General features: G+C 45.8%; 1 protein-coding gene across 1 annotated transcript in view; it reads left to right on the top strand.

The window, feature by feature from the left end:
* The first annotated feature begins 2,955 nt into the window (after positions 1 to 2,955).
* Positions 2,956 to 24,864, top strand: part of PAXBP1 (PAX3 and PAX7 binding protein 1) — a 29,314-nt gene continuing 7,405 nt past the window's right edge. The window contains exons 1-12 of the mRNA XM_075263462.1: positions 2,956 to 3,268; positions 7,218 to 7,343; positions 8,346 to 8,522; positions 8,884 to 9,105; positions 11,219 to 11,322; positions 13,342 to 13,562; positions 15,556 to 15,745; positions 18,321 to 18,444; positions 21,044 to 21,146; positions 22,352 to 22,467; positions 22,562 to 22,761; positions 23,112 to 23,256. Of these exons, the coding sequence (XP_075119563.1) occupies positions 3,022 to 3,268; positions 7,218 to 7,343; positions 8,346 to 8,522; positions 8,884 to 9,105; positions 11,219 to 11,322; positions 13,342 to 13,562; positions 15,556 to 15,745; positions 18,321 to 18,444; positions 21,044 to 21,146; positions 22,352 to 22,467; positions 22,562 to 22,761; positions 23,112 to 23,256 (1,975 nt within the window). The 5' untranslated portion in view covers positions 2,956 to 3,021. The remainder of the gene's footprint in view (positions 3,269 to 7,217; positions 7,344 to 8,345; positions 8,523 to 8,883; positions 9,106 to 11,218; positions 11,323 to 13,341; positions 13,563 to 15,555; positions 15,746 to 18,320; positions 18,445 to 21,043; positions 21,147 to 22,351; positions 22,468 to 22,561; positions 22,762 to 23,111; positions 23,257 to 24,864) is intronic.

Genomic DNA, 24,864 nt, shown 5'->3' on the forward strand with positions numbered 1-24,864 from the left:
AATCAACTCTGGTCAATGCTTTCTGATGGGAAAAAGTCAGCTCCCGCATATCGCAAGCTGACAGGGATCCCAACCAGATAGAGCCCCAAAGAGCTGGGTGAGTAACATTCCCCCCTAAATATAGGTAATCCCTAGCTAACCCTGCCTGTACATCTGTCCCTGTCTCACAGTCACATAGTTCACAGTCTCATATAAACTGGATATTAAATCCACCATTCATATAAATTGGAGGTCACCTGATTTCGGCAGCCAATTACTTTTTCTGATTTTTTTTTCAATGCCTCCGTTGTTGTAGTTCCTGTCCCACCTCACCTGCGCAGTTATTGGTGCAAAAAAAGCGCTAGGGAAGGTGGGAGGGGGATCGACATTTTAGTGAGTTTGCCACCTGGTGTTCGACTGGAATCGAACATCTCGAACAACCTGATATCCGATCTAACATGTACTCGATCGAACGCTGTTCGCTCATCTCTAGATTCTATCATTAAAACTTAATTTTTTCTCACTACCCTGTAGGAATAGCCTTAAAAAAGGATATTTTTCTCCTACCTTTAGATGTCTTCTCCGCGCCGCCTTGAAATACTGCATAAGCGGCCATTTTTCTTGTGGCCGACAGGCATGCGCAGTCGGCTTTGCCCTAGAAGTTTGAAGCCAACCCCCGGAAGAAGACGCGGTGAAGACCCTGTTCCTGATGAAGATAGAGGCGGTGCCGGAGAGTTCTCTGGCAGCATTGGGGACGCCGCCAGTGCTGCGAGAGAACTCATTTACATACCGATGAAAACCGGATTATATACTGAATGGCGGCACGGAGAAGATATCTAAAGGTAGGAGAAGAATAGTCTTTCTTAAGGCTATTCCTACATGGTAGTGAGAAAAAAATAAGTTTTAATGATAGGATCCCTTTAAGCTTCAGAAATTTGAAGCTGATCTTTCTGTTTTTCCAAATTCTACATCAAAATCCACGTCACATTCTGCACCTGCCAGGCCGTATTTTCTGTCTCCCATTTACTTCAATGGGAGTTATCAGGAGGAATCAGCCTGAAGATCAAGTATGACACTAAGGGCTAGTTCACACGGGGGGCGGGGGCGGATTTTGTCACCAAGGGGGACTGCGTCACTCTCTGGTCAAAACCCGCCTGCCACAACTGTTGTGATTGCAGCTTCCCCCTTCCCATTCATTCAAGCCAACTCCGGAGGTTGCTGCCGCCAGGTGGACACCATGGCTCATCGAGCCGCAGAATCCGTCTGAAGAAAGGCCTGGCGGTCTCCATAGACCACCATTGTGAGGGGGCGGATTATGACGTGGATTCCGCGCCATAATCCACCCCCTCTGTGCCCGTGTGAATGGGCCCTTAGGGTAAGTTCATCTGGACCTACTCAGCAGTGGAAAGTATGGAACGCTGAAGCCCTGCATTAGCATCGCGGGTAGCCTGGGGGGGAAAATGGAGCAGAATTCCTCTTCATTTTCTGCCATTTCAGCCACCTCGAATCTGCCTCCCATTGTTTGAGATCATAGTATGACGTGGAAAAAAATCTGTGTCCTGCTCAATCTCGCTGCTTGAGAGTCCCTGGCGATTATTCATCCAGGACTAATCAGCAAAAAGAAAACCGCAATGGAACGCTAATGTACTGCGAATAGGACGGCGGAGGAATTTCTCTTCATTTCCCGCCGTGTGAAGCTAGTCCCTTTCTAATCTGGGGCTGATTCCCTAATTCACACAGGGGGCAATGAGGCAGATTTTGACAGCGGATTTCACCTCAAACCTCCATACAATGGATGGTCTATGGAAACTGCTAGCAGAAAAAAGAAGCGACATGACTTTTCTTCAGGCGGATTGCGTCTGAGGAAAGCAATAAAAGTGAATGGGAAGCAAAAAATGCCTAGTGTTTTTTGCAAAAAAAACCAGCGACTGAAAACGCCTAGCTTTTTTTTTTTTTTTTACAGTCCATTCACTTTAGGGGAGTGGAAAATCGCCTGCTGTTTTCTGAAGCAGTTTGTACCAAAAACTAATCCAGAAAAAGCTCCAAAAAACGCCTCAAGGTCAAAAAACCGCTTGCTAATTAGGAAGCTTTTTTTTTTCAGGACCAAAATAAGCCAGGAGGTTTTTACGGAGGCAGAATTTGGAGCGTATTTTAAAGGGATATTCCCATAACTCTTGTTCTGCAGCCTGAAGGCTCTGTACTCTCTTCACTTCCTAGATTTCTTGCACATTGGTGGGCGGGGTTTCACTTGCTCTGCTATCTGCTATGATCCACAGTATGACGCTGATGTGGAACTGGTGTAGTAGAGCTGGATTTGAGTCAGCTTACATTACATACAGAGGTAACGGACTCCTTATCTCAGCCCTTATCAGCCAAATTCAATTAAACTGGCTGATAAGTGGAAAAGCTGAAGATAGACAGCACAGTAATCCCGGAGCTCTCACCTCCCCCTCCCCTATATGAGGAGCTCCATTGCTTGTCAGTCCATCCCTCCCCCCCCTGAGAGCAGGCAGCTACCTCACTTGGGAAATGAGCAGATAATCCCAAGGGCCAGTGTAAACACTGAAGTGAATAAATTAAGATAGCAGTTTTGATAAAGCAATGTATTTAGGAAAAGTCTTATATTCACATAGACTAGCAGTTGCCAGTATAGATAGGATCCTTGTTATGGGACAACCCCTTTAAGGTGGAATCCGTAATGATATTGAATTGACTGAATCAGCCTTCACAATACTTCACTTCTTCGCTAGGGGACGCTCTGGCTTCCTTATTTGCTTTGTGAGCAAATGCCTATGTTGCAATACCACTATCACTCGCTAGATGTCATTATTTCCTCACAGCTAGGTGTCTCGGTGCATGCCGTCTCCTAGCCACTAGGTGTCACCCTTACCTTTGTCTGCCTGTCCATCCTTGCTATTTACACCGCCCTACAGCAGGTGTCGCTGTGACTTTCCCCTGTGAGCCCAGTGCTGTGTGTGCCGTGCTCCGGGCGGGCAGCTCTGAGGGCTGCAGTGCTCTGTGTGCGGCCGTTCTCTGTTCACCATGTTCAGGAAGGTGCGACGGGTCAACGTGAGGAAGCGGAATGACTCCGAGGAAGAAGAGCGGGAGCACGAGGAGGCCATGGCGGTGGAGCAGGCGGAGAGCCTTCCCGCCGAGCCGCCCTCCATCCCGGGCCTCTTCCTGAGTGACGGCGGCCTCCAGGGAAACAAGGCACGGAAAGCGGCCAAGGAGCCGGTCCCCGGGGTGCCCAAGGCCGCAGCCCTGCTCAGCTTCCACGACGAGGAGGATGGTGAGCTGCGTCTTATAGCACAAAACCGCAACAAAACCGCACCAATACAAAGCAGGGGCAGATAGGAGCACAATGGAGAATGGCAGTAACCCATAGCAACCGGCAAGGTCCCTGCTTCTGATTGGTTGTCATGGGTCGCCGATACCTTGCCTTTGCAATAATCTGATAAGGGCTTATTCACACAATGCAGATGTCTCTGTGACTGTGGTTGCAGAAATTGATGCTTTTGCCGCTAATGCAACTCTACAGGGTGTGAATTCAGTCTGAGGGGCCACGCGACTGCTGGATTGGTGTCTCCTTTGTAGTAATAGCCGAAAAACACAGCAGGTCCCAAAAAATTTTTCAGTTTAAGAGAACGGACACCTAACAGGTTATCGGGGTACACTGGGCCGCATTGGTGCTCGCTGCTTTGCTTCTCTGACGGAAACAGGGTACAAATGTGAACATGGTGTTAGCAGCATCTTCATTGCAAGTCATTAAAGGGATCCTATTAGAGATGAGTGAGTACAATAGCACGTACCCATAGGAATGAATGGAAGCGGCCGGCGTGCAGACCTTTGCTGGCGTCCGGCTGCTTAACCCCCTGAGGCAATTTTTAAATAGATTTAAAAAATTAATTTAAAATTTCTATTTTTTTCCTATCATTAAAAGACAATTTTTTTTGTGACTAACATGTAGGAATTGCCTTAAGAAAGTCTAGTCTTCTCGTACCTTTAGATGTCTTCTCCGCGCCGCCGTTCTGTAGAAATCCCAGTTTTCGTCGGTATGCAGATGAGTTCTCTCGCAGCACTGGGGGCGGGCCCAGCGCTCAAACCACACTAGGGGCGTCCCCAATGCTGCGAGAGAAATCTCCTGCACCACCCCATCTTCTGGAACGGGTCTTCTTCCGGCGGTGGCTTCAAACTTCTAGGCCAAGGGCAAAGCCGACTGCGCATGCCCCCATGGCCACAAGAAAATGGCCGCTTACAATACTGTGTAAGCGGCCATTTTCTTGTGGCCAGCAGGCAAGCGCAGTTGACTGCCCGAGGCCTAGAAGTTTGAAGCCACCGCCGGAAGAAGACCCGTTCCAGAAGATGGGGTGGTGCAGGAGATTTCTCTCGCAGCATTGGGGACGCCCCCAGTGCTGCGACAGAACTCATTTGCATACCGACGAAAATCGGGATTTCTACGGAACGGTGGTGCGGTGAAGACATCTAAAGGTAGGAGAAGAAAAGCCTTTCTTAAGGCTATTCTTATGTGGTAGGCAGAAAAAATTGAGTTGTAATGTTAGGATCCCTTTAAAGAGATTCTGATAACTTTGCAAATTTTGAGATACTGTGACATGACCATCTCTACAAGCGTATTGGGTCGTGTTGTGACACCTGGACCCTGCTCGTGTCACCTGTTCTGGTAATCGCAGTGTATGGGCGGTGCGTGCAGTGCTGGGTCTAGTCAAGTAATAGGATGGCGCAGCCTCATCCACTATATAGCGGCAATTCTGGTGAGCTGCAGTCACTCATATTACTTGGACAGGCGCAGCTCTTTCTGTCTGCACGGTGGTCTGGGTGTCGGACCCCACAGAGAATAAATTGATGATCCTCATTTGGAGCCTGAAAGCCCCTTGAAATCTATGGTGAAAATTTGCCGGATTTCTGCCACATTTAGGGCACGGTAGGGCAGGGTGCAATCTGAAAAGCTGCTAGAGATTTATTTTATGCTTTGTGTAACTCTCTTTCAGGCGTGAAACTCTGTTTATGTGTTGGCCGGATTTACCAGCCTGAGCAGTATAGCGGAAAGGGAGTCCTAGTGGTAGAGTTATCTGTGTCCCACCGACATACTGTCCTGTAGGGATTATAGGCAGGGACTCGTGGCAGCAATACAGTGTTGGCCAAAAGTATTGGCACCCTCAATTCTGTCAGATAATACTCATTTCCTTCCAGAAAATGATTGCAATCACACATTCTTTGGTATTATCTTCATTTAATTTGTCTTCAATGGAAAACCACAAAAAGAATTGTCAAAAAGCCAAATTGGATATAATCCCACACCAAACATAAAAAAGCGGGTGGACAAAAGTATTGGCACTGTTTTAAAAATCATGTGATGCTTCTGTAATTTGTGTAATTAACAGCACCTGTTACTTACCTGAGGCACCTAACAGGTGGTGGCAATAACTAAATCACACTTGCAGCCAGTTGAAATGGATTAAAGTTGACTCAACCTCTGTCCTGTGTCCTTGTGTGTACCACATTGAGCAAGGAGAAAAGAAAGAAGACCAAAGAACTGTCTGAGAACCTGAGAAGAAAAATTGTGAGGAAGCATGAGCAATCTCAAAGCTACAAGTCCATCTCCAAAGACCTGAATGTTCCTGTGTCTACCGTGCGCAGTGTCATCAAGAAGTGTAAAGCCCATGGCACTGTGGCTAACCTCCCTAGATGTGGACGGAAAAGAAATATTGACGAGAGATTTCAACGCAAGATTGTGCGGATGGCGGATAAAGAATCTCGACTAATATCCAAACAAGTTCAAGCCGCCCTGCAGTCCGAGGATACAACAGTGTCACCCCGTACTATCCAGTGTCAGCGTCTGAATGAGAAGGGACTGTATGGTAGGAGACCCAGGAAGACCCCACTTCTTACCCACAGACATAAAAAAGCCAGGCTGGAGTTTGCCAAAACTTACCTGAGAAAGCCAAAGCCGTTCTGGAAGAATGTTCTCTGGTCAGATGAGACAAAAGTAGCAAAAGGCATCAACATAGAGTTTACAGGGAAAAAAAGAGGCCTTCAAAGAGAAGAAGACGCCCCCTACAGTCAGACATGGCGGAGGTTCCCTGATGTTTTGGGGTTGCTTTGCTGCCTCTGGCACTGGACTGCTTGACCGTGTGCATGGCATTATGAAGTCTGAAGACGACCAACACATTGTGCAGCATAATGTAGGGCCCAGTGTGAGAAAGCTGGGTCTCCCTCAGAGGTCAGGGCTCTTCCAGCAGGACAATGACCCAAAACACACTTCAGGTCAGCACTAGAAAATGGTGGTGAGAGAAAGCCCTGGAGACTTGTAAAGTGGCAGCAATGAGTCCAGCCCTGAATCCCATAAAACACCTGTGGGGGAGGGGAGGTCTCTTGGTGGCAGTTTGGAGAAGGCCCCCCTCACATCTCAGGGGGGACCTGGAGCAGTTTGCCAAAGAAGAATGGTCTAAGATTCCAGCAGAGCCTTGTAAGAAACTCATTGATGGTTACCGCGGTTGTGCGCAGTTATTGTGTCTAAAGGTTGTGCTACCAAGTATTAGGCTGAGGGCGCCAATACTTCTGTCCGGCCCATTTTTGGAGTTTTGTGTAAAATGATCAATGATTTGACTTTTTTTTTCATTCTCTTTTGTGTTTTTTCATTGCAAGAAAAATAAATGAAGATATTACCAAAGAGTTTGTGCTTGTAATCATTGTCTGGAAGAAACTGAGTATTATCTGACAGAATTGTGGGGGGGCCAATACTTTTGGCCAACACTGTAGGTAACTATTATACTAGGAGACCCTCCCCCAACATACTGTCCTGTAGGGATTATAGGCAGGGACTCCTGGCAGCATAGGTAACTATTATACTAGGAGTCCCTCCCATGACTTGCTGGTTGAGCTGGTAAATCAGACAAAGTTTCATGGCTGAAACACGGTCGTGTAAGGCAGAGTTCAGATTTGCTTTTGGAGTTCGTCAAAAATCCAGTATGGAGTAGTCCTGGAGAAGCCACTGAAAAAATAGAATAAATGGACAACCCCTTTTAACTATTTAAATCAGCTGTAGGCGGTGCAAACAAAATCCCGCTTACTCGCCTGTCCTGATGCTCTGGGGTCCTCCTGGCACCTCCCAGGTCTCTTCCTGAGTTCTGCTCATTGGTCTCAGTGGTCACGTGAGGGGCTCTTCTCTGACATCTACATCGATACAATAAATGTCTTTTCGTTTTTTTTTTCCTGTATAGACGGCGAGGTATTTAAAGTGAAGAAATCGAATCACAGCAAGAAAATTGTAAAACTGCTTAAAAAAGAATATAAAGAAGACCTGGAAAAATTCCGGCCCAGATCTGAGGTGGTCTATGGACTAGATGGTAAGCGGAGGTTCACTGAAGTTACATGGAATTCATTATAATCTTTACTACTGTATTAGAGGATGACAACAGCACCAAATCCTCCTAGTAATGTCAGGGTATAGGTGCTGGAGATTGTAGCACTCAGCGCCCCCTACAAGCTGTGCCATAGACTGTTTCTCCCATAAGATAGTGCAAAAAAAAAATAAAATAAAAAATCCCTTATTTGAGTGGGGAGGAACGCCCCCTTCCCTCCTGATAATACTCGTCTATGGATGAGCACTGTGAGCAGAGGGAGGGGGCGTTCCTCCCCGCTCACACTGTACAGTGCTATTGGCGCTGCTTTGAAGAAGGACGTTCCTGACAGACTGTCAGAAATGTCCTTCTGACTGTAAAGAGCTACGGTACCGGGACCGATAGCTCTTTACCCGGGGCACAGATAGGGAAAGCCAACAGTGCCCTGAATTCAGCGCACTGTCGGCTTTCCAGCAGTATATAGAACTGCCTGTGCCCAAATCGGTGAAAGGTCCTCTTTAAATCAGAGTACCGTTCTCATGATTGGTGGAAGTCCCGGCACCCGGACACTTATTCCTTAACCTGGGATAAGTCATCACCTCGCTGCGGTCAGGAGTCTTGTTATAGCTGTGTCAGTAGGATTTGGGCTACTAATGGTTAATCTCATGCACGTGTCTGGGTTACTTGCCCGCACCCGTTCTTATTACATGGTATGACGTGACATTTACAGAGTGTGTGTGAATGAGATTACATAATCTCTAGAGATGAGCGAACACTGTTCCGAACAGCACGCTCACAGCACGCTCCCATAGAAATGAATGGAAGGTGCTTCCATTCATTTCTATGGGAGCGTGCTGTTCGGATCGGCTGATCCGAACAGTGTTCGCTCATCTCATACTACACCCACAGATTTTCACCTGCCATTCCATGCTGGAAAATCCTCAACATCTCCCTGTATCTGCGTGTGATGTCATCTCCTCTCATATTTGGTTTCTATGTTATTTTCAGCCGGGGACCAGCAATCCGGCAGGAACGCCACCTCCAAAGATAACAACCAGGAGGAAGTGACTGCCAGCAGCGATCTGGGCGAGGAGGAGATGGAGGTAGAAAGTGAGAAAGAAGACGAAAAACCCAAAGCCGGCTCTTTCGCCAACTCTCTGTCCTCTTTAAATGTGTTACGACCAGGTAAAAGCACAAGTGCAGACGACCTATGGCTAACATTCACACGGCATTGCGTTGTTGTGTAAGACGGGCCATACACATGATATAGCGAACTATCCCAAAACACCTCCTCAAACCACATGCACGCTGGTCTGGGCTATGGCTGTATATGTCCTGAATAGGCAGAGCGCTGCAGACTCTGATGGCAGCTCGTCTCCCCTAAACTGGTAGACGTGTTTAAAGGACATAAATCATAATGGCCACCATGGGGCTAGTGATTTGGCGACCCGGGTTTTTTACTGTGATTTGCGGTCTCCTATGTCAGGGCTTCACATCAGATGCTGCGCCTATCTTGTCACAAATTTATCTTTTCCTCAACTTTCAGGAGAGATTCCAGATGCTGCTTTTATCCACGCCGCTCGGAAGAAGAGACAAATGGCTCGTGAGCTCGGAGACGTCCCGTCCATCGACGTGGACGGTGGGAAAAGTCGCCTGGTGCGTGAGGATGAGAACGATGCCAGCGATGACGAAGATGACGATGAAAAGCGACGAATAATCTTCTCAGTCCGAGAGAAATCGCAAAGGCAGAAGATCGCTGAGGAAATTGGTATGTGCTGCACTTATTGGTATGGAAGGCGTTTAAGCCTAACACGATTTAATCCTTTCTTGCTCATGTGTTTATTTTTTCTTAAATGATGACCTCCCCTTAGGATCCCCATGAAGCCAGGCCATTATGTGATTTCACGTTCATTATGTATTATTATTATTATTATTATTATTATTATTATTCATTGGTCATGTGGCCTGATTGCAGCTCAGTCTCATTCAAGTGAATGGACTGAGCTGTGATACCAAGCACAGCCACTATACAAATGTGTGGCGCTGTACTCTGTATATAGTGAAGAGGCTGAGGTCTCTTCAGACAGCCCATAGTGGGGGTCCTGGTTGTCAGACACCCCACTGATTTTCAATTGATGTCCTATCCAATTTAAAGGGATCCTATCAGTCAGACACAATTTTTTTGTAGGTACCACGTCGGAATAGCCTTAAGAAAGCCTATTCGTCTCCGACCTTTCGTCGTTTTCTGCACGCCGCCGTTCGCCTACAATCCCAGTATTTCTCAGTATGTAAATGGGCTCTCTCGCAGCACTGGGGGCGTCCCCAATGCTGCGAGAGAACTCTCCAGCACCGCCTCCTCTTCTTCAGCAGCATTATCTTCAGCCTCTTCTTCCGGCAGTGGCTTGTAACTTCTAAGGCCTTGGGCAGAGCAGAGTGCTCATGCCCTCAGGCCACGAGAAAATGGCCGCTTACAGTACTGTGCAATCGGCCATTTTCTCGTGGCCTGTGGGTGTGTGCAGTCAGCTCTGCCCGAGGCCTTAGAAGTTACAAGCCACGCTGACGCTGCTGAAGAAGAGGCGGTGGCGCTGAAGAGAGTTCTCTCACAGCATTGTGGACGCCCCCAGTGCTGTCTGAGCGCTGGGGCCCACCCCCAGTGCTGCAAGAGCTAATTTACATACCGGGATTGTAGGCGAATGGTGGTACGGAGAAAATGATGAAAGGTAGGAGACGAATAGCCTTTCTTAAGGCTATTCCGACGTGGTACCCACAAAAAATTGTCTGACTGATAGGATCCCTTTAACGCAGGGGTAGGGAACCTTTGGCTCTCCAGCTGCTGTGAAACTACAACTCCCAGCATGCTCCATTCACTTCCATGGGAGTTCCCAGAACAGCAGAGCCAGTATGCATGCTGGGAGTTGTAGTTTTGCAACAGCTGGAGAGCCGTACGTTCCCTACCCCTGCTTTAACACTTCCAGAAGCTATGCCCCTTGACTGTCCGTACAGAGACGTAAAAAAAAACTTAAAGGGATTCTACCATTAAAAACTTTTTTTTTTTTTTTTGTAGATAAGACGTCGGAATAGTCTTTAGAAAGGCTATTTGTCTCTTACCTTTAGATGTGATCTCCGCCGTGCCGTTCCTTAGAAATACCGTTTTTTACCGGTATGCAAATTAGTTCTCTCGCAGCGATGGGGGCGGGCCCCAGTGCTGCTAGAAAGTGGGCTCCAGCGACGACTCTCTTCTGCTGGATCCTCCCCTCCTTTCTTCGTCTTTCTTTGGCGTCACCTCCGATACCTGCGCAGTTGGCTCTGCCAGTGAGACACTAGTAGAGCCGACTGCGCATGCGCGCAATTGCGGCGTTGGAACTATGGCCCCGGGCATGCGCAGTTGGCTCTACTAGTGTCTCACTGGCAGAGCCAACTGCGCAGGCGTTGGAGGTGACGCCGAAGAAAGACTAAGAAAGAAGGGGAGGATCCAGCAGAAGATAGAGGCGTCGCTGGAGCCTGTTTTCGAGCAGCAGTGGGGACGCCCCCATCGCATTTCCAGCACTGGGGCCCTCCCCCATCGCTGCGAGAGAACTAATTTACATACCGGTAAAAACCGGTATTTCTAAGGAACGGCGCGGCGGAGATCACATCTAAAGGTAAGAGACGAATAGCCTATCTACAAAAAAAAGTTTTTAATGGTAGAATCCCTTTAAAGATCTTCACACCCAAACTCTGCTGCATCCCTAAGGGGTTAATTTTATGTTGCGAGTCAGACATTTAGTTTGCTGCAGCATAATTTCTGGCTTGTAAGTGTTCTGTGAGGTTTCATTGTGTCACTGCACAGAGTTGTAACTTGTCTGTTTCATGAGTCTCTGTGTTCCTTGTCTCCCTGCCAGGTATTGAGGGCAGCGACGACGAAGCTCTAGCGACAGGGGAGCAAGATGAAGAGATCAGCCGATGGGAACAGGAACAAATACGGAAGGGAATCAGCATACCACAGGCATGTAGTAATAATTGTCTCTCTATATCTCTGGAGACATCATGCTGGTGCGGCATGGCTGATAAGTGAAATGTACTGCCACATACCTCCATATTCTGTTACATAGACAGCTCATAGTCCTTGACGTTTATAGGGCAGAGCAAGTCCAGTCTTGGACAATATCTCGGCTGCGCATGTTTAAGTTGCCTATATAAAGTTTAATAAGCTTGTAAATACTGTATATTATCTTTTATTGCTCTTTAGTTCCATCTTGTGTTATAGTACGTGGAGAATGTAACTCAGGATCAGTACAGGATAAGTAATGTAATGTATGTACACAGTGACTGCACCAGCAGAATAGTGAGTGCAGCTCTGGAGTATAATACAGGATGTAACTCGGGATCAGTACAGGATAAGTAATGTAATGTATGTACACAGTGACTGCACCAGCAGAATAGTGAGCGCAGCTCTGGAGTATAATACAGGATGTAACTCAAGATCAGTACAGGATAAGTAATGTAATGTATGTACACAGTGACTGCACCAGCAGAATAGTGAGTGCAGCTCTGGAGTATAATACAGGATATAACTCAGGATCAGTACAGGATAAGTAATGTATGTATACAGTGACTGCACCAGCAGAATAGTGAGCGCAGCTCTGGAGTATAATACAGGATGTAACTCAGGATAAGTAATGTAATGTATGTACACAGTGACTGCACCAGCAGAATAGTGAGCGCAGCTCTGGAGTATAATACAGGATATAACTCAGGATCAGTAATGTATGTACAGAGTGACTGCACCAGCAGAATAGTGAGCACAGCTCTGGAGTATAATACAGGATGTAACTCAGGATCAGTAATGTATGTACAGAGTGACTGCACCAGCAGAATAGTGAGCACAGCTCTGGAGTATAATACAGGATATAACTCAGGATCAGTAATGTATGTACAGAGTGACTGCACCAGCAGAATAGTGAGCACAGCTCTGGAGTATAATACAGGATGTAACTCAGGATCAGTAATGTATGTACAGAGTGACTGCACCAGCAGAATAGTGAGCACAGCTCTGGAGTATAATACAGGATATAACTCAGGATCAGTAATGTATGTACAGAGTGACTGCACCAGCAGAATAGTGAGCACAGCTCTGGAGTATAATACAGGATGTAACTCAGGATCAGTAATGTATGTACAGAGTGACTGCACCAGCAGAATAGTGAGCACAGCTCTGGAGTATAATACAGGATGTAACTCAGGATCAGTACAGGATAAGTAATGTAATGTATGTACAGAGTGACTGCACCAGCAGAATAGTGAGCACAGCTCTGGAGTATAATACAGGATGTAACTCAGGATCAGTACAGGATAAGTAATGTAATGTATGTACACAGTGACTGCACCAGCAGAATAGTGAGCACAGCTCTGGAGTATAATACAGGATGTAACTCAGGATCAGTAATGTATGTACAGAGTGACTGCACCAGCAGAATAGTGAGCACAGCTCTGGAGTATAATACAGGATATAACTCAGGATCAGTAATGTATGTACAGAGTGACTGCACCAGCAGAATAGTGAGCACAGCTCTGGAGTATAATACAGGATGTAACTCAGGATCAGTACAGGATAAGTAATGTAATGTATGTACACAGTGACTGTACCAGCAGAATAGTGAGCACAGCTCTGGAGTATAATACAGGATATAACTCAGGATCAGTAATGTAATGTATGTACAGAGTGACTGCACCAGCAGAATAGTGAGCGCAGCTCTGGAGTATAATACAGGATATAACTCAGGATCAGTAATGTAATGTATGTACAGAGTGACTGCACCAGCAGAATAGTGAGCGCAGCTCTGGAGTATAATACAGGATGTAACTCAGGATAAGTAATGTAATGTATATACACAGTGACTGTACCAGCAGAATAGTGAGTGCAGCTCTTCAGTATAATACAGGATATAACTGGGGATCAGTACAGGATAAGTAATGTTGCGTCCATTTGTGATGTAATGGATTGGCATTTCTGCTTTGTCTTCAGGTTCAAGCCCCACAGCCGGCAGAAGCAAATAACTTGTTCTACCCCAGCACATACCAGGGAATACCTTACGGCTCCGCTTACAACATGCCTTATACTTACCCCGCCTATGGAGCTGCTGAGACAAAATCTCAGAAAGCAGATAATTCTGTCACTTACAAAACTCCCAGTAATGAGATGACTCCTGTTACTATTGATTTGGTAAAGAAACAGCTTAAAGACAGGTAGGGCAGACTATCCTTCCATTTTGGGAACTACCTCAGTGTCCCTGACTCATGTTGCATGGGGCCAGGGGCGCAGAGCTCTTGTATAACATCCATGAACTGCTTGAAGAACGCGGACGGAAGCAAGAAATGAGCAAATGCCTTGGAAAAAACAATTAAAGCCTAGTGAAGTGATATTACCTTATGTGCCAGTACTCAGGGCTGTGTCAGTGCACACTGAATCCTTGTATAAGGAGGAGAGAGATGGCTGAGCTCACAGAAGGTATACAGGTCCATAAGCTTCAGCTGCACAGAATCTTCAATCTGGTGTAAAGAATTTGACTCAAACTGAAATTACTTTGTGAAATTTAGATTTTTGTCATTCTCTATAGCATTGTCTTCCATACCCTGTTAGAAATGGCCAAAATGTAGTGTGTAGCCTTTAGACTGAAATTTAATGGAGAGATGATGACCTATGTATAACGTCCTCAGCAGGTGGATTAGGGAATCTTGTATCTTGTATTAGTCCTGTGGGCAGGGTATAACTATTATCACTGGGGTCTAACTGCTGAGAATCTTCAGAAAGTTACTGATTTACTTTGATGGGATTGGTAGCGATTTACAGCACTTCATCAGTCCCTTAGGAGTAAACGGAGCAGTGGTCAACAGGGGGATTTGGGAACCATTGTTTGTGTGATCACTGTGTTTGTCAGTCAACCCCTTAAAGGGATCCTATCATTGGATTCCCTTTTTTCTGGCTAACACGTAGGAATAGCCTTAAGAATGGCTATTCTTCTACCTTTAGTTGTCTTCTCCACACCGCTATTTGGTAGAAATCCAGGTTTTCTTCGGTATGCAAATGAGTTCTCTCGCAGCACTGGGGGTGGGCCCCAACACTCAAACAGCACTGGGGGCGTCCCCAATGCTGCGAGAGAACTCTCCAGCGACGCCTCCATGTTCTTCCTCCCTGTGTCTTCTGTCCTGGGTTTCAATCTTCTAGGCCTCGGGCAGAGCCGACTGCGCATGCCCAGACCACAAGAAAATACCCACTTACTGTGTAAGCGGCCATTTTCTTGTGGCCCGGGCATGCACAGTTGGCCCTGCCCGAGGCCTAGAAGATTGAAACCCAGGACAGAAGACACAGGGAGGAAGAAGATGGAGGCGTCGCTGGAGATTTCTCTTGCAGCATTGGGGACGCCCCTGTGCTGTTTGAGCGTTGGGGGACGCCCCCAGTGCTGCGAGAGAACTCATTTGCATACAGAAGAAAACCGGGATTTCTACCGAATGGCGGCGCGGAGAAGACATCTAAAAGGTAGGAGAAGAATAGCCGTTCTTAAGGCTATTCCTACGTGTTAGTCAGAAAAAAGGGTATCCAATGATAGGATCCCTTTAAGTTAAAGGGATTGTCTGTTTTAGATAACCACTTCCTCTAAAACTGATCCCTCAACAATGAGCTTGTCATGCTGCAGTGCCCCCTTGCATGCAGCTGGTGCAAGGATCTAGATGCGTTAGTAGGGCGGACAATGTAGGCGATATTGGATAGATAGTTGGGAGCACTTGGTGGGGCAGATTTACTATGTCATGTAGACAGTACCAGATATATCAGTAATGTGGAGTGATAAATCTGGGCATCTTAAGGCTGACTAGTCTAACGTTACCCCATCTATTGGCATAGCTTACAACCAAAAAATTGCTGCACATCTAAAGCCCTGCCCTTTTCCCTCGTGTATTCGGCCACATATCTATAGTATCTACCACCTTGAGCATTATATTCACCAGTCCGCTGCATTCATTGTGAGTATGCAGGGTAAGGAGGACTGGGCCGGTCATCTTCTCCTTTTGGTCCACACACCAGGACTTACTCCTGGAGGATTTCTCCATTTTGGAAGTCTCATTGGACTTTTTACTTTGTCATGCAAATGTCCATATCTCATAAAATGCAAGCGTTTCTATGTGCTGTGTGACTGCGCTCGTGCTGTATACCCACTTGTCATTATACTTTGTGCCACAACAGGCTCAGCGCTATGGAGGACATCCATAAAGCAAATCTAGAACTGTATGACAAGCACGAGAAAAGCCGACAAGACTCCGATAATGCGATTATCCGATTAGAGGGCTGCTCGGGGGGGAATGGTGAACGGTATCAGTTTTTGCAAGAAATGCGTGGGTATGTCCAAGACTTGCTTGAGTGTTTCCGTGAAAAGGTAAGAATGCAGTCATTTGTTCTGTATACCTAAGCCAAAAAAAAAAAAGCGGTTTTCTTTTGCTCATTTCCATTATGTGAGTGGATGCTGACATGGAAAAGTATAAGTTTCTGTTCCCCTTAGACACCCCCTTCTTGAAACTGAGATTGCTAGCTACTGAAACCATCATGGTTGCCTATTATCAGCTAGAGGGGGCTTTAAGGGAGTTTTGCTTTGTCAATTGAGGATCGGCAGGGGTCTGAGACCTGGGGTCCCTGCTGACCAGCTGTTTGAAACCATACTGGCACTTCATAGGTGCTGTGACCGCTCCGCAGGCCGTGTAATGTCAAATTCACTGGTCACGTGGCCTGTCTGTAGCTCAGTTCCACTCAAGTGAATGGGGCTGAGCTGTGACACCACTTCGCTATATGATGTATGGAGCTGCTTGGTATTGTCTGAAGAGGCCGCAGCGCTCACCTGAACACCACAGTCCCTTCAAACACCTGATCGGCGGGAGTTCCTGGTATTGGACTCCCACTGATTTTTCAGTTATCTGAGGAATAGGACATCTGTAACAAGCCTTGGAAATCCCTTTAATGTACCGGATTGGTTTTGTATTTTTGTTTGCTTTTTTTCTTTCATCTTATAGATGCCAGTGGTCTATTCCACATAGTCTGACACTGATTCTGGATTTTCATTGCTCCGCTTGGGCATCAAGGACCCTGATACATAACAGGCCCAATATCAGAACTTACATTACCACCACCGGTCGCCTTGAGGCATTGTTGTGCAAACATCCTAGTTGTGTACATGGATGTTCTGTTCTACCTAAAGGAGACCCGGACTAGTAATGTAGGTCCTGACTTGGATTTACTGATAGTTATCCACACAGATGTAGTTTTATACTTGTCAGGCCCTGAATCCTAAAGGTTGGCGTAAAGATTAATCAGGTGCCATCTATATAAATATATTTGTATATATTTATATTTGAGCCCGGGCCTATTTGGCGACTGTATCGACCAGTGGTTGATACAACCGTATCTTGTACTGTACAATTCTCTGACTTGCTCCTTCTGAGACGCCCGTTTTAAACAGGGTTAGAAGCAGCACGTTTTTAGAAACTTGTATATGTGATGAATCTTAGATCAGGTAAGTTATGGCTGGTATAAGGCCTAGTATTCAAAGCAAATGTTGCATTAGTATGGTCGATCAATACAGGTTAAGTAAGTTTCAAACCCTGGAGTTGCAGTAACCATGCTATACGTGTGTGGCTGTGTTTGGTACTGCCACAGTGTCTTAGTTAAAGGGATCCTATTATTGGATACCTATTTTTTTTTCTCCCTAACACGTAGGAATAGCCTTAAGAAAGGTTATTCATCTCCTACCTTTAGATGTCTTCTCCGTGCCGCCGTTAGGTAGAAATCTGGATTTTCTTTGGTATGCAAATGAGTTCTCTGGCAGCACTGGGGGCGGACCTCAGCATTCAAACAGCACTATAGGCGTCCCCAATGCTGCAAGAGAACTCTCCAGCAATGCCTCCATCTTCTTCTAGAACGCCCTCTCCATTGTGTCATCTTCCATCCTGGGTTTTCAATTCTCTAAGCCTTGGACAGAGCTGATTGCGCATGCCCGGGCCACAAGAAAATGGCCGCTTACAGTGTAAGTGGCCATTTTCTTGTGGCCGGGCATGTTCAGTTGGCTCTGCCCAAGGCCTAGAAAATTGAAAACCCAGGACGGAAGAAGACACAGGGAGATGCCATTCTAGAAGAAGATGGAGGCGTTGCTGGAGAGTTCTCTCAGCATTGGGAACGCCTATAGTGCTGTTTGAACACTGATGACCGCCCTCAGTGCTGCCAGAGAACTCATTTGCATGCCGAAGACCACCCGGATTTCTACCAGATGGCGGCTCAGAGAAGACATCTGAAGGTAGGAGACGAATAGCCTTTCTTAAGGCTATTCCTACGTGTTATCGAGAAAAAAAGGGTATCCAATGATAGCATCCCTTTAAAGGGATCTCGCCCCTACCAAAAATTGATGATCAATCCTGAAGATAGGTCACTGAATCTGAAATCCCCTTTAAGTAAATTGGGTTGCAGTACTAGACACAACCATATGGGGCGTTGTGCACTTTTTCCATTAAGAGGTCCCAGCTCAAAGGGTGGGGCTTTTATTCCCACTTGGGTGTTTGGAAATCAAAAACAGGACTGGAGACTCCCCAGAGATTATAATGGGAAGGTTTGCACCTCTTCTGTGTTTCTGAACCAATCCTGATATTTGCTGCCAACACTAATGCGGTGACGTGTGAATAAGGATTTAGACTGGTGACCCCGGCCAGTCCTTACCATAGACCGAATCAGTAATTCCAGCGAGGGCTACATTGGAGATCATGGATATTGGAGATCATGGATATTGGGTTCCAGATATCAGTCAATGCATCTTCCATTTCTTAAGATTGATTTGTCTCCTGCTTTGTTTTATTTGGCAGAAAGTTTTTGATCCCCTTCTCGGAAACGTTCTTCCATTTTGCGTGGAATTCCCCACCCCCCTGTTCTTGCGGGTAAAATATGGTATTACGAATGTTGTTGTATTCTTTCAGGTTCCTCTGATAAATGAGCTCGAGTCCGCAATGCACCAGCTGTACAAACAGCGAGCTGCCCGCCTTGTCCAAAGACGACAAGATGATATAAAAGATGAATCTTCGGAGTTTTCGAGCCATTCAAGTCAGTCCATCTTGAAGGTTTTTATTATTCATTAAACAACCTCCTGAAATGTATATTGACCTGCCTGATCATTGCAATGCCGCTGTATGTGATACTGTCGCTTTTCACAGGGGCCACTGACTTTTATGCATTGCTATGCTACTGCATTCTCACGGCCATTTTGCTTTTGCTGTAGCGCCTCACAATGGATGACTGTACAATGTATTAGCAAATAAGCACAATATCGCTTACACAAATCATGGGGCAGATAATCTCCGATAGTTCCCCCTCCCAGGTAAATACCCCAGCCCTGGGGACCAGTAACAATCTACTCCTGTATAATGTACTGTGTCCATTGGCACTTGTCTGTCGCTGGGTTGGCAGCTTTTATAGAGAGTATCCATTCTGGAGAACACGGCACCTGCCAAATATTGGTGCTGAATTTGATTAAAAATTAGCTCCAAATTCCAGACTGAAATGGAATTTTTCAACTAGGAAATATTTGGCTCTGTGAACTTACCTGAAGACTAGTTACATATGGTGTACAGACCTGAAGTGGCAAACCAGACCAGTATATCACCCCAGCCCTGCAGATAGATAGGTTAGTGTCACCAGAACCAGCATATCACCCCAGCCCTGCAGATAGATAGGTTACTGTCACCAGAACCAGCATATCACCCCAGCCCTGCAGATAGATAGGTTAGTGTCACCAGACCAGCATATCACCCCAGCCCTGCAGATAGATAGGTTACTGTCACCAGAACCAGCATATCACCCCAGCCCTGCAGATAGATAGGTTAGTGTCACCTGACCCAGCATATCACCCCAGCCCTGCAGATGGATAGGTTACTGTCACCAGAACCAGCATATCACCCCAGCCCTGCAGATAGATAGGTTAGTGTCACCAGAACCAGCATATCACCCCAGCCCTGCAGATAGATAGGTTAGTGTCACCTGACCCAGCATATCACCCCAGCCCTGCAGATAGATAGGTTACTGTCACCAGAACCAGCATATCACCCCAGCCCTGCAGATAGATAGGTTACTGTCACCAGAACCAGCATATCACCCCAGCACTGCAGATAGGTCTGAATGAAGCATTGTTTACTCCTTGTGAATCACTGCCTTCTTTAGCGAGATATCCCAGTTTTTTTTAAATGTACAGATAAGCTCTTTGGAGCAATGACGATATTTGCTGTTGCTCCAGAGAGCTCATTTGTATATCCTTAAACGGAAGACACCATTAGGTTATAGGGTCACTTGAACCGATCAGGTCTGCAGGCTGGGTTTCTATGCTGAATTCACATTTAACTTAAAATAAATTGCACAGCTAAAACTGCAGTGTGTGAATGTGGACTTGCTTAGAGACCCCTGAGGTCTCTGTATAGAAGCAGCAGGAGGAGGGGGATGGGTTATGGCTGCCCAGCCCGATAGATAGATAGATAGATAGATAGATAGATAGATAGATAGATAGATAGATAGATAGATAGATAGATAGATAGAGGAGGGGGATGGGTTATGGCTGCGGCCTACTCTATAGGCAGCATGCACAGCTATACGTTGGGTATCATGGACCTGTATCCCTCACCTCATTGGAGCCATGTATGCTGCTGCTCTCTGGACACAAGGACTTGTCTTCCTTGCTAAAAGATGAGGAGTCATCCAGTGATTGACTACAGTAGTCGCTCACATCTATGACCAAATCGCTGCACGGCCATGACTACAGGAAGTTACTGGTGATACCAGGTGCACCAAGTGTCAGTGTTTCCCTGCTCCAAATACAGTGTTACTTAATTCTCCTCTTGAGAGCCATGGGTATTAAGTCTTCCATTAGAATCGGGTCTATGCCTATAGGTGTCATATGGTTGCCTAGCCTGCACTACCCAGCATGCTCTATGATTGCCTCCATTACCAATGTCAGAAGCTGGAGGACGCACCTATTGCGATACTTTTGAGGCTGTGTTCACCTTTTACAATATATAAAATCTATTTTGCAATGTCTTCAGGTTGTTTTACTTCCACAGCTTCTACTCCAGACTATACATAGCCGCGGTAACAGCCTACAGCCAAATCCTGTGTAGTCTGATCCCATCATATTCTCTTTTCTGTCCTCTGGTCATCTTACTAAATGTACATTTGCACAAAGTAGTGAAGAATTGGACTTAGGGGAAGTTCACACGGGGTATTTTGGTCAGGATTTTGAGGCCGTATCCGCCTCAAAATCCTGACCAAAAAGACGGCTGTCATTGAAATCAATGGGAGCCGGTCAGTTCTTCTTTTTTTTTTTTTTTTTCAGGAGACGTTTGTTCCGGCTGGTCTGCATAGAAACCAAGCAATTGGAATTTTTATTAAAACCTTTTCTGCTTTTGATTGAAAAAAAAAAAAAGAAAAAAAAAGCTATATAATTCTCTCCAATAGGTGGGCAAAGCTTGTAATAAATGGCAGATGTCACGTCCTGATTCTTTATGGTAACTCTTCTAGTGTCTGGTTAGCTATTGGCAAGGAAAAGGGTTGTTTCTAACTTCTTACAATCTTAGATGATCTTACATGTTATATATGAAGGCTGTGAAGACATCTTTTTAGACTTGTTTCTGAACTGCTTTGTTCTATGAATTCTCAGGTAAAGCTGTAATGGCACCAAATTTAGACTCATTTGGACGGGATAGAGCAGCTTATCAGGAGCATGCCAAGCAGCGGAGGATCGCCGAGAGAGAAGCCAGAAGGTAAGGAAAGAAGGCCGTATTATGTAAGGCAGTAGACGCTGGCATAGACAATACTTCCATGAATTGGAGACCAGTGTTACAAGGGGCACTGCTAGGGTTGAGCCGATCTTGACTTTTCAGGATCGATTTTAAAATCTGATTTCCGATCATTTTTCATTCAAACTCGATCCCAATTCCGATCCCAATGCAAGTCAATGGGATTATTTTATTAATCGGAGATCAGATTTTAAAAGCAATCCTATTTACTATACAGCATGGAATCTAACAATTGAATGCTTTAATTGTTAGAATCCACGCTGTGTAGTGAATCACTAAGTAGCCAGAGGATTTTTTTTTTTTAAATCCTCTGGCTACTTAGTCTTCCCTGGTATCCACTTACCTGCAGATATGGCTGCTCCGGTGCCCGGTGTGCTTCTTCGCCTCACTGCCGCTCCACGCTGCTCTTCTTGCCTCCCTGCCTCCCAGATTAGGAGAGTGTGGGCAGGTACTGGGAGGGGAGATGTCACGTCTCCCCACCCACACTCTCCTAAGCCACAAGCCCCGCCTTCCTAGCTCTTTAAACACTAACCTGGGAGGTGGCGGTAGCGAGGCGAAGAAGGAGAACACCGGGCATCGGAGCAGCCATCTCTGCAGGTAAGTAGCTACTAGAGATGTCAGTTTAGTCTCCCATTAGAATGAATGGAGGCAGCCGGCGCGCAGGGGGTTAAGGCTGTGTGCCGGCTGCTTCCATTCATTCCTATGGAACCGCAGCGGAGCCTTCACACTGAGTATACACTCCACTCAGAATGAGCGGAGCGTATACTCAGTGTGAAGGCTAAGCAAAGCATTGTGGGAAATAGTACCGATCTCGATCCCACCTAAAAAGATTGTGTTCAGAATTCCGATCGCAAACGTGAAATTTTCTCGATCGCCGATTGGAATCCGATCTTTTCCCGAACACAATCGCTCAACCCTAGTCACTGCACACCAACTTTATATGTTTTACTTCTATAGCACCAACACATTCTGCAGCGCATCACAGGTTGTCCATCACGGACCCACATAGGGCTCACAATCTAAATTCTAAAATCAATATATCTTCCCTGGATATGTTAGTACTCTTACGGGTCTTCAATGCGTGGCCTATCCTAAGTATAAGCCATCAACAGGTCATCAGTCAAATCCCAGAAACCCCTTTAACTACAAACCTTTCATCCTTATTTCAGAGCCCGGCGACGACAAGCTCGTGAAGTCTCCAGCAAGATGGCTGAACATCTCGAAGGGCTATCTAGTGATGATGAAGAGACCTCTACAGACATCACCAACTTTAACATGGAGAAAGGCGAGTGTGCTATGCTATATGCTGTTTTGTATCGAGATTGTGTGATATTCTGGGAATCGTGCTGAAGATTTACTTTGGTTCTTTGGTCTTTCAGATCGTATCTTGAAAGAATCCAGTAAAGTTTTCGAAGACACCCTGGAGAACTTTCACTCTATCGATTGTATCAAGTTTCAGTTTGAGACGTGGCGCACCTCTTACTATAATACGTATAAAGATGCTTACATTGGCCTTTGTTTACCAAAATTGTTAACTCCTCTTATTCGCCTTCAGCTGTTAACTTGGAACCCGCTGGAGGTAGGTTACGAACCTGTGGACGTGCAGGTGGAGGAATGTTTTACTGGAATGATGTTTGGGCTCGTTCATATTTGGCGTGTTTATGGGCGTAATACTATCTGGGAGGTTTATGGCATAGCCATGGGGTATGCACTAATGTATTACAGCTACTGTCCCAACTCGGGGACCTGGTTCAGGCAGGTACATTGCTAGAGGGGGTGCAGCAGTCACAGGCCCTGGACTCCGAGTGGTCCAAAGATCCCTTTGCTACATAAAATATAACACTATTCTAAATGGTAGGGGGCCCCGTTACAAACATTCATGTAACTTGGTACTTTGTAGAAATAATTGTATTTTATTTTCCTTTTTAGCCCAAATGTTGTGACTTTGAAAGCATGGTCTGGTTTGAGTCTCTGCTCTTTTATGGCTGTGAAGAGAAAGAATTTGACAAGGAAGATGCAGATATTCTGCTTTTGCCTTCACTAGTGGAAAAGGTTATCCTTCCTAAAATTGCAGGTACGTCCAGCAGACTCTTCCGGACATCGGTGCACAGAAGAGCCCTACAAGTCCAAATGTTTTTCTTTTGTCTGGCGATTTTATTAAAGGGGCTGTATTAGCAAAATTAAAAAGGCTATTCAGGCACCACTAATGGTATTTTAAAGGGGTTGTCCCATGAAAAGCATTTTATCTATACTGCTAATTTATGTGGATTTAACACATTTCCTAAATGCATTGCTTTATCAAAACTGCTGTGTTTGGCCGCTATCTTAATTTATTCACTTCATTGTTTACACTCAGTTTCTATGGTCATGGGATTCCCAAGTGACTAGCTCCCTGCTCTTGGGGGGGGGGGGGGGGGGAATGGAGGTGTTGAGTGCTCAGCAGCAGCTCTGAGCTGTGTAAGTCTGACAAATAACGGAGCTCCTCAGATAGGGGAGGTGAGAGCTCTGGCATTTCTGATTCTGGTTTAATTGAATTTGGCTGAGATAAGGAGTCTGTTACCTCTATATGTAATGCAAGCTGACTCAAATCCAGCTCTGCTACATAAGCTTTATACTGTGGTAATGCATTTACAACCAATCCCTCATTACTGACTGCAAACATAGCAGAGCAAGTGAAACCCCGCCCACCTGTTTTAAAATAAAACCATATATGTAAATCATACCTTGACATGCACGCTGGGCGTTCGTGCACTGTCCGACGTCATCTTGCTGTCACGCCTTTTTCTTTCTTTTTCTAGTGACGCCCTCCTGTCCTCTCTCTTTCCCGCCTTCATCTTCTTCTCTTCTGGAATGAAGAAGTTTGTGAGTATACTGCGCATGCGCAGTACGCTTGCGCAGTTCTAAGGGGATCTTAGAACTACAACAAAAATGGTGCCGCACGTGCGTAGTAGTGCTCCGAAGAGAGCGCAACTGTGCACGCGCAGGATTTGAACACAACCTGCCGGAAGAACAGAAGATCAAAGCGGGGAAGAACGAGGACAGGACGGCGTCACTGGAAGAAGAAAGAAGAGGAAGGTGTGACAGCAAGATGACGTCGGACCGTGCATGACCGCCCACGGTAAGGTATGATTTACATATATGTTTTTATTTTAATAAGGGGGGGGGGGGGTTGTTAAAATAACATTTGCGGTGTCTAAATAGTCTTTTTAAAGGCTATTCACGCATATGTGGGGCTCATACAGCAAAATTTTGCTGACCGAGCTCCTTTAAAATAATGCATTTTTTTTTGAGCCAAAGTAAAAAAAAATTGGCTACAAAAGGAATGGGAAATATATAAAAAGTTATTCTTAATCCATTCCTGGCTTTGGCCCCCAAAAAAAGAACAAAATCGGCAACAAAAACTGTGTTGCTGCAATGCGGAGCCTTTGCTTTATAATCAATTGGATCTGTTGGGTTTTGTTCATGTCAGTCTTTTATCAGGTCCATTTTTTTTTTTCTTTCTGGGCCTTGCATGTGGATGTGCTAACCTTCGGATGCATCATAACAATGTGATTGGTGGCGTCAGACACCTTGGACCCCACGGACCAAATGTTTGAAGAAGCCCCAGTGCTGCAGCCTCATTATGTTCATCGGTCACATGTTACAGCAGCAGCTCAGTCCCATTCAAGTGTTGTAACCAGGC

This window comes from Leptodactylus fuscus, chromosome 2 (genome assembly GCF_031893055.1).
Source record: "Leptodactylus fuscus isolate aLepFus1 chromosome 2, aLepFus1.hap2, whole genome shotgun sequence".
In the NCBI taxonomy this organism is placed as follows: Eukaryota; Metazoa; Chordata; class Amphibia; order Anura; family Leptodactylidae; genus Leptodactylus; species Leptodactylus fuscus.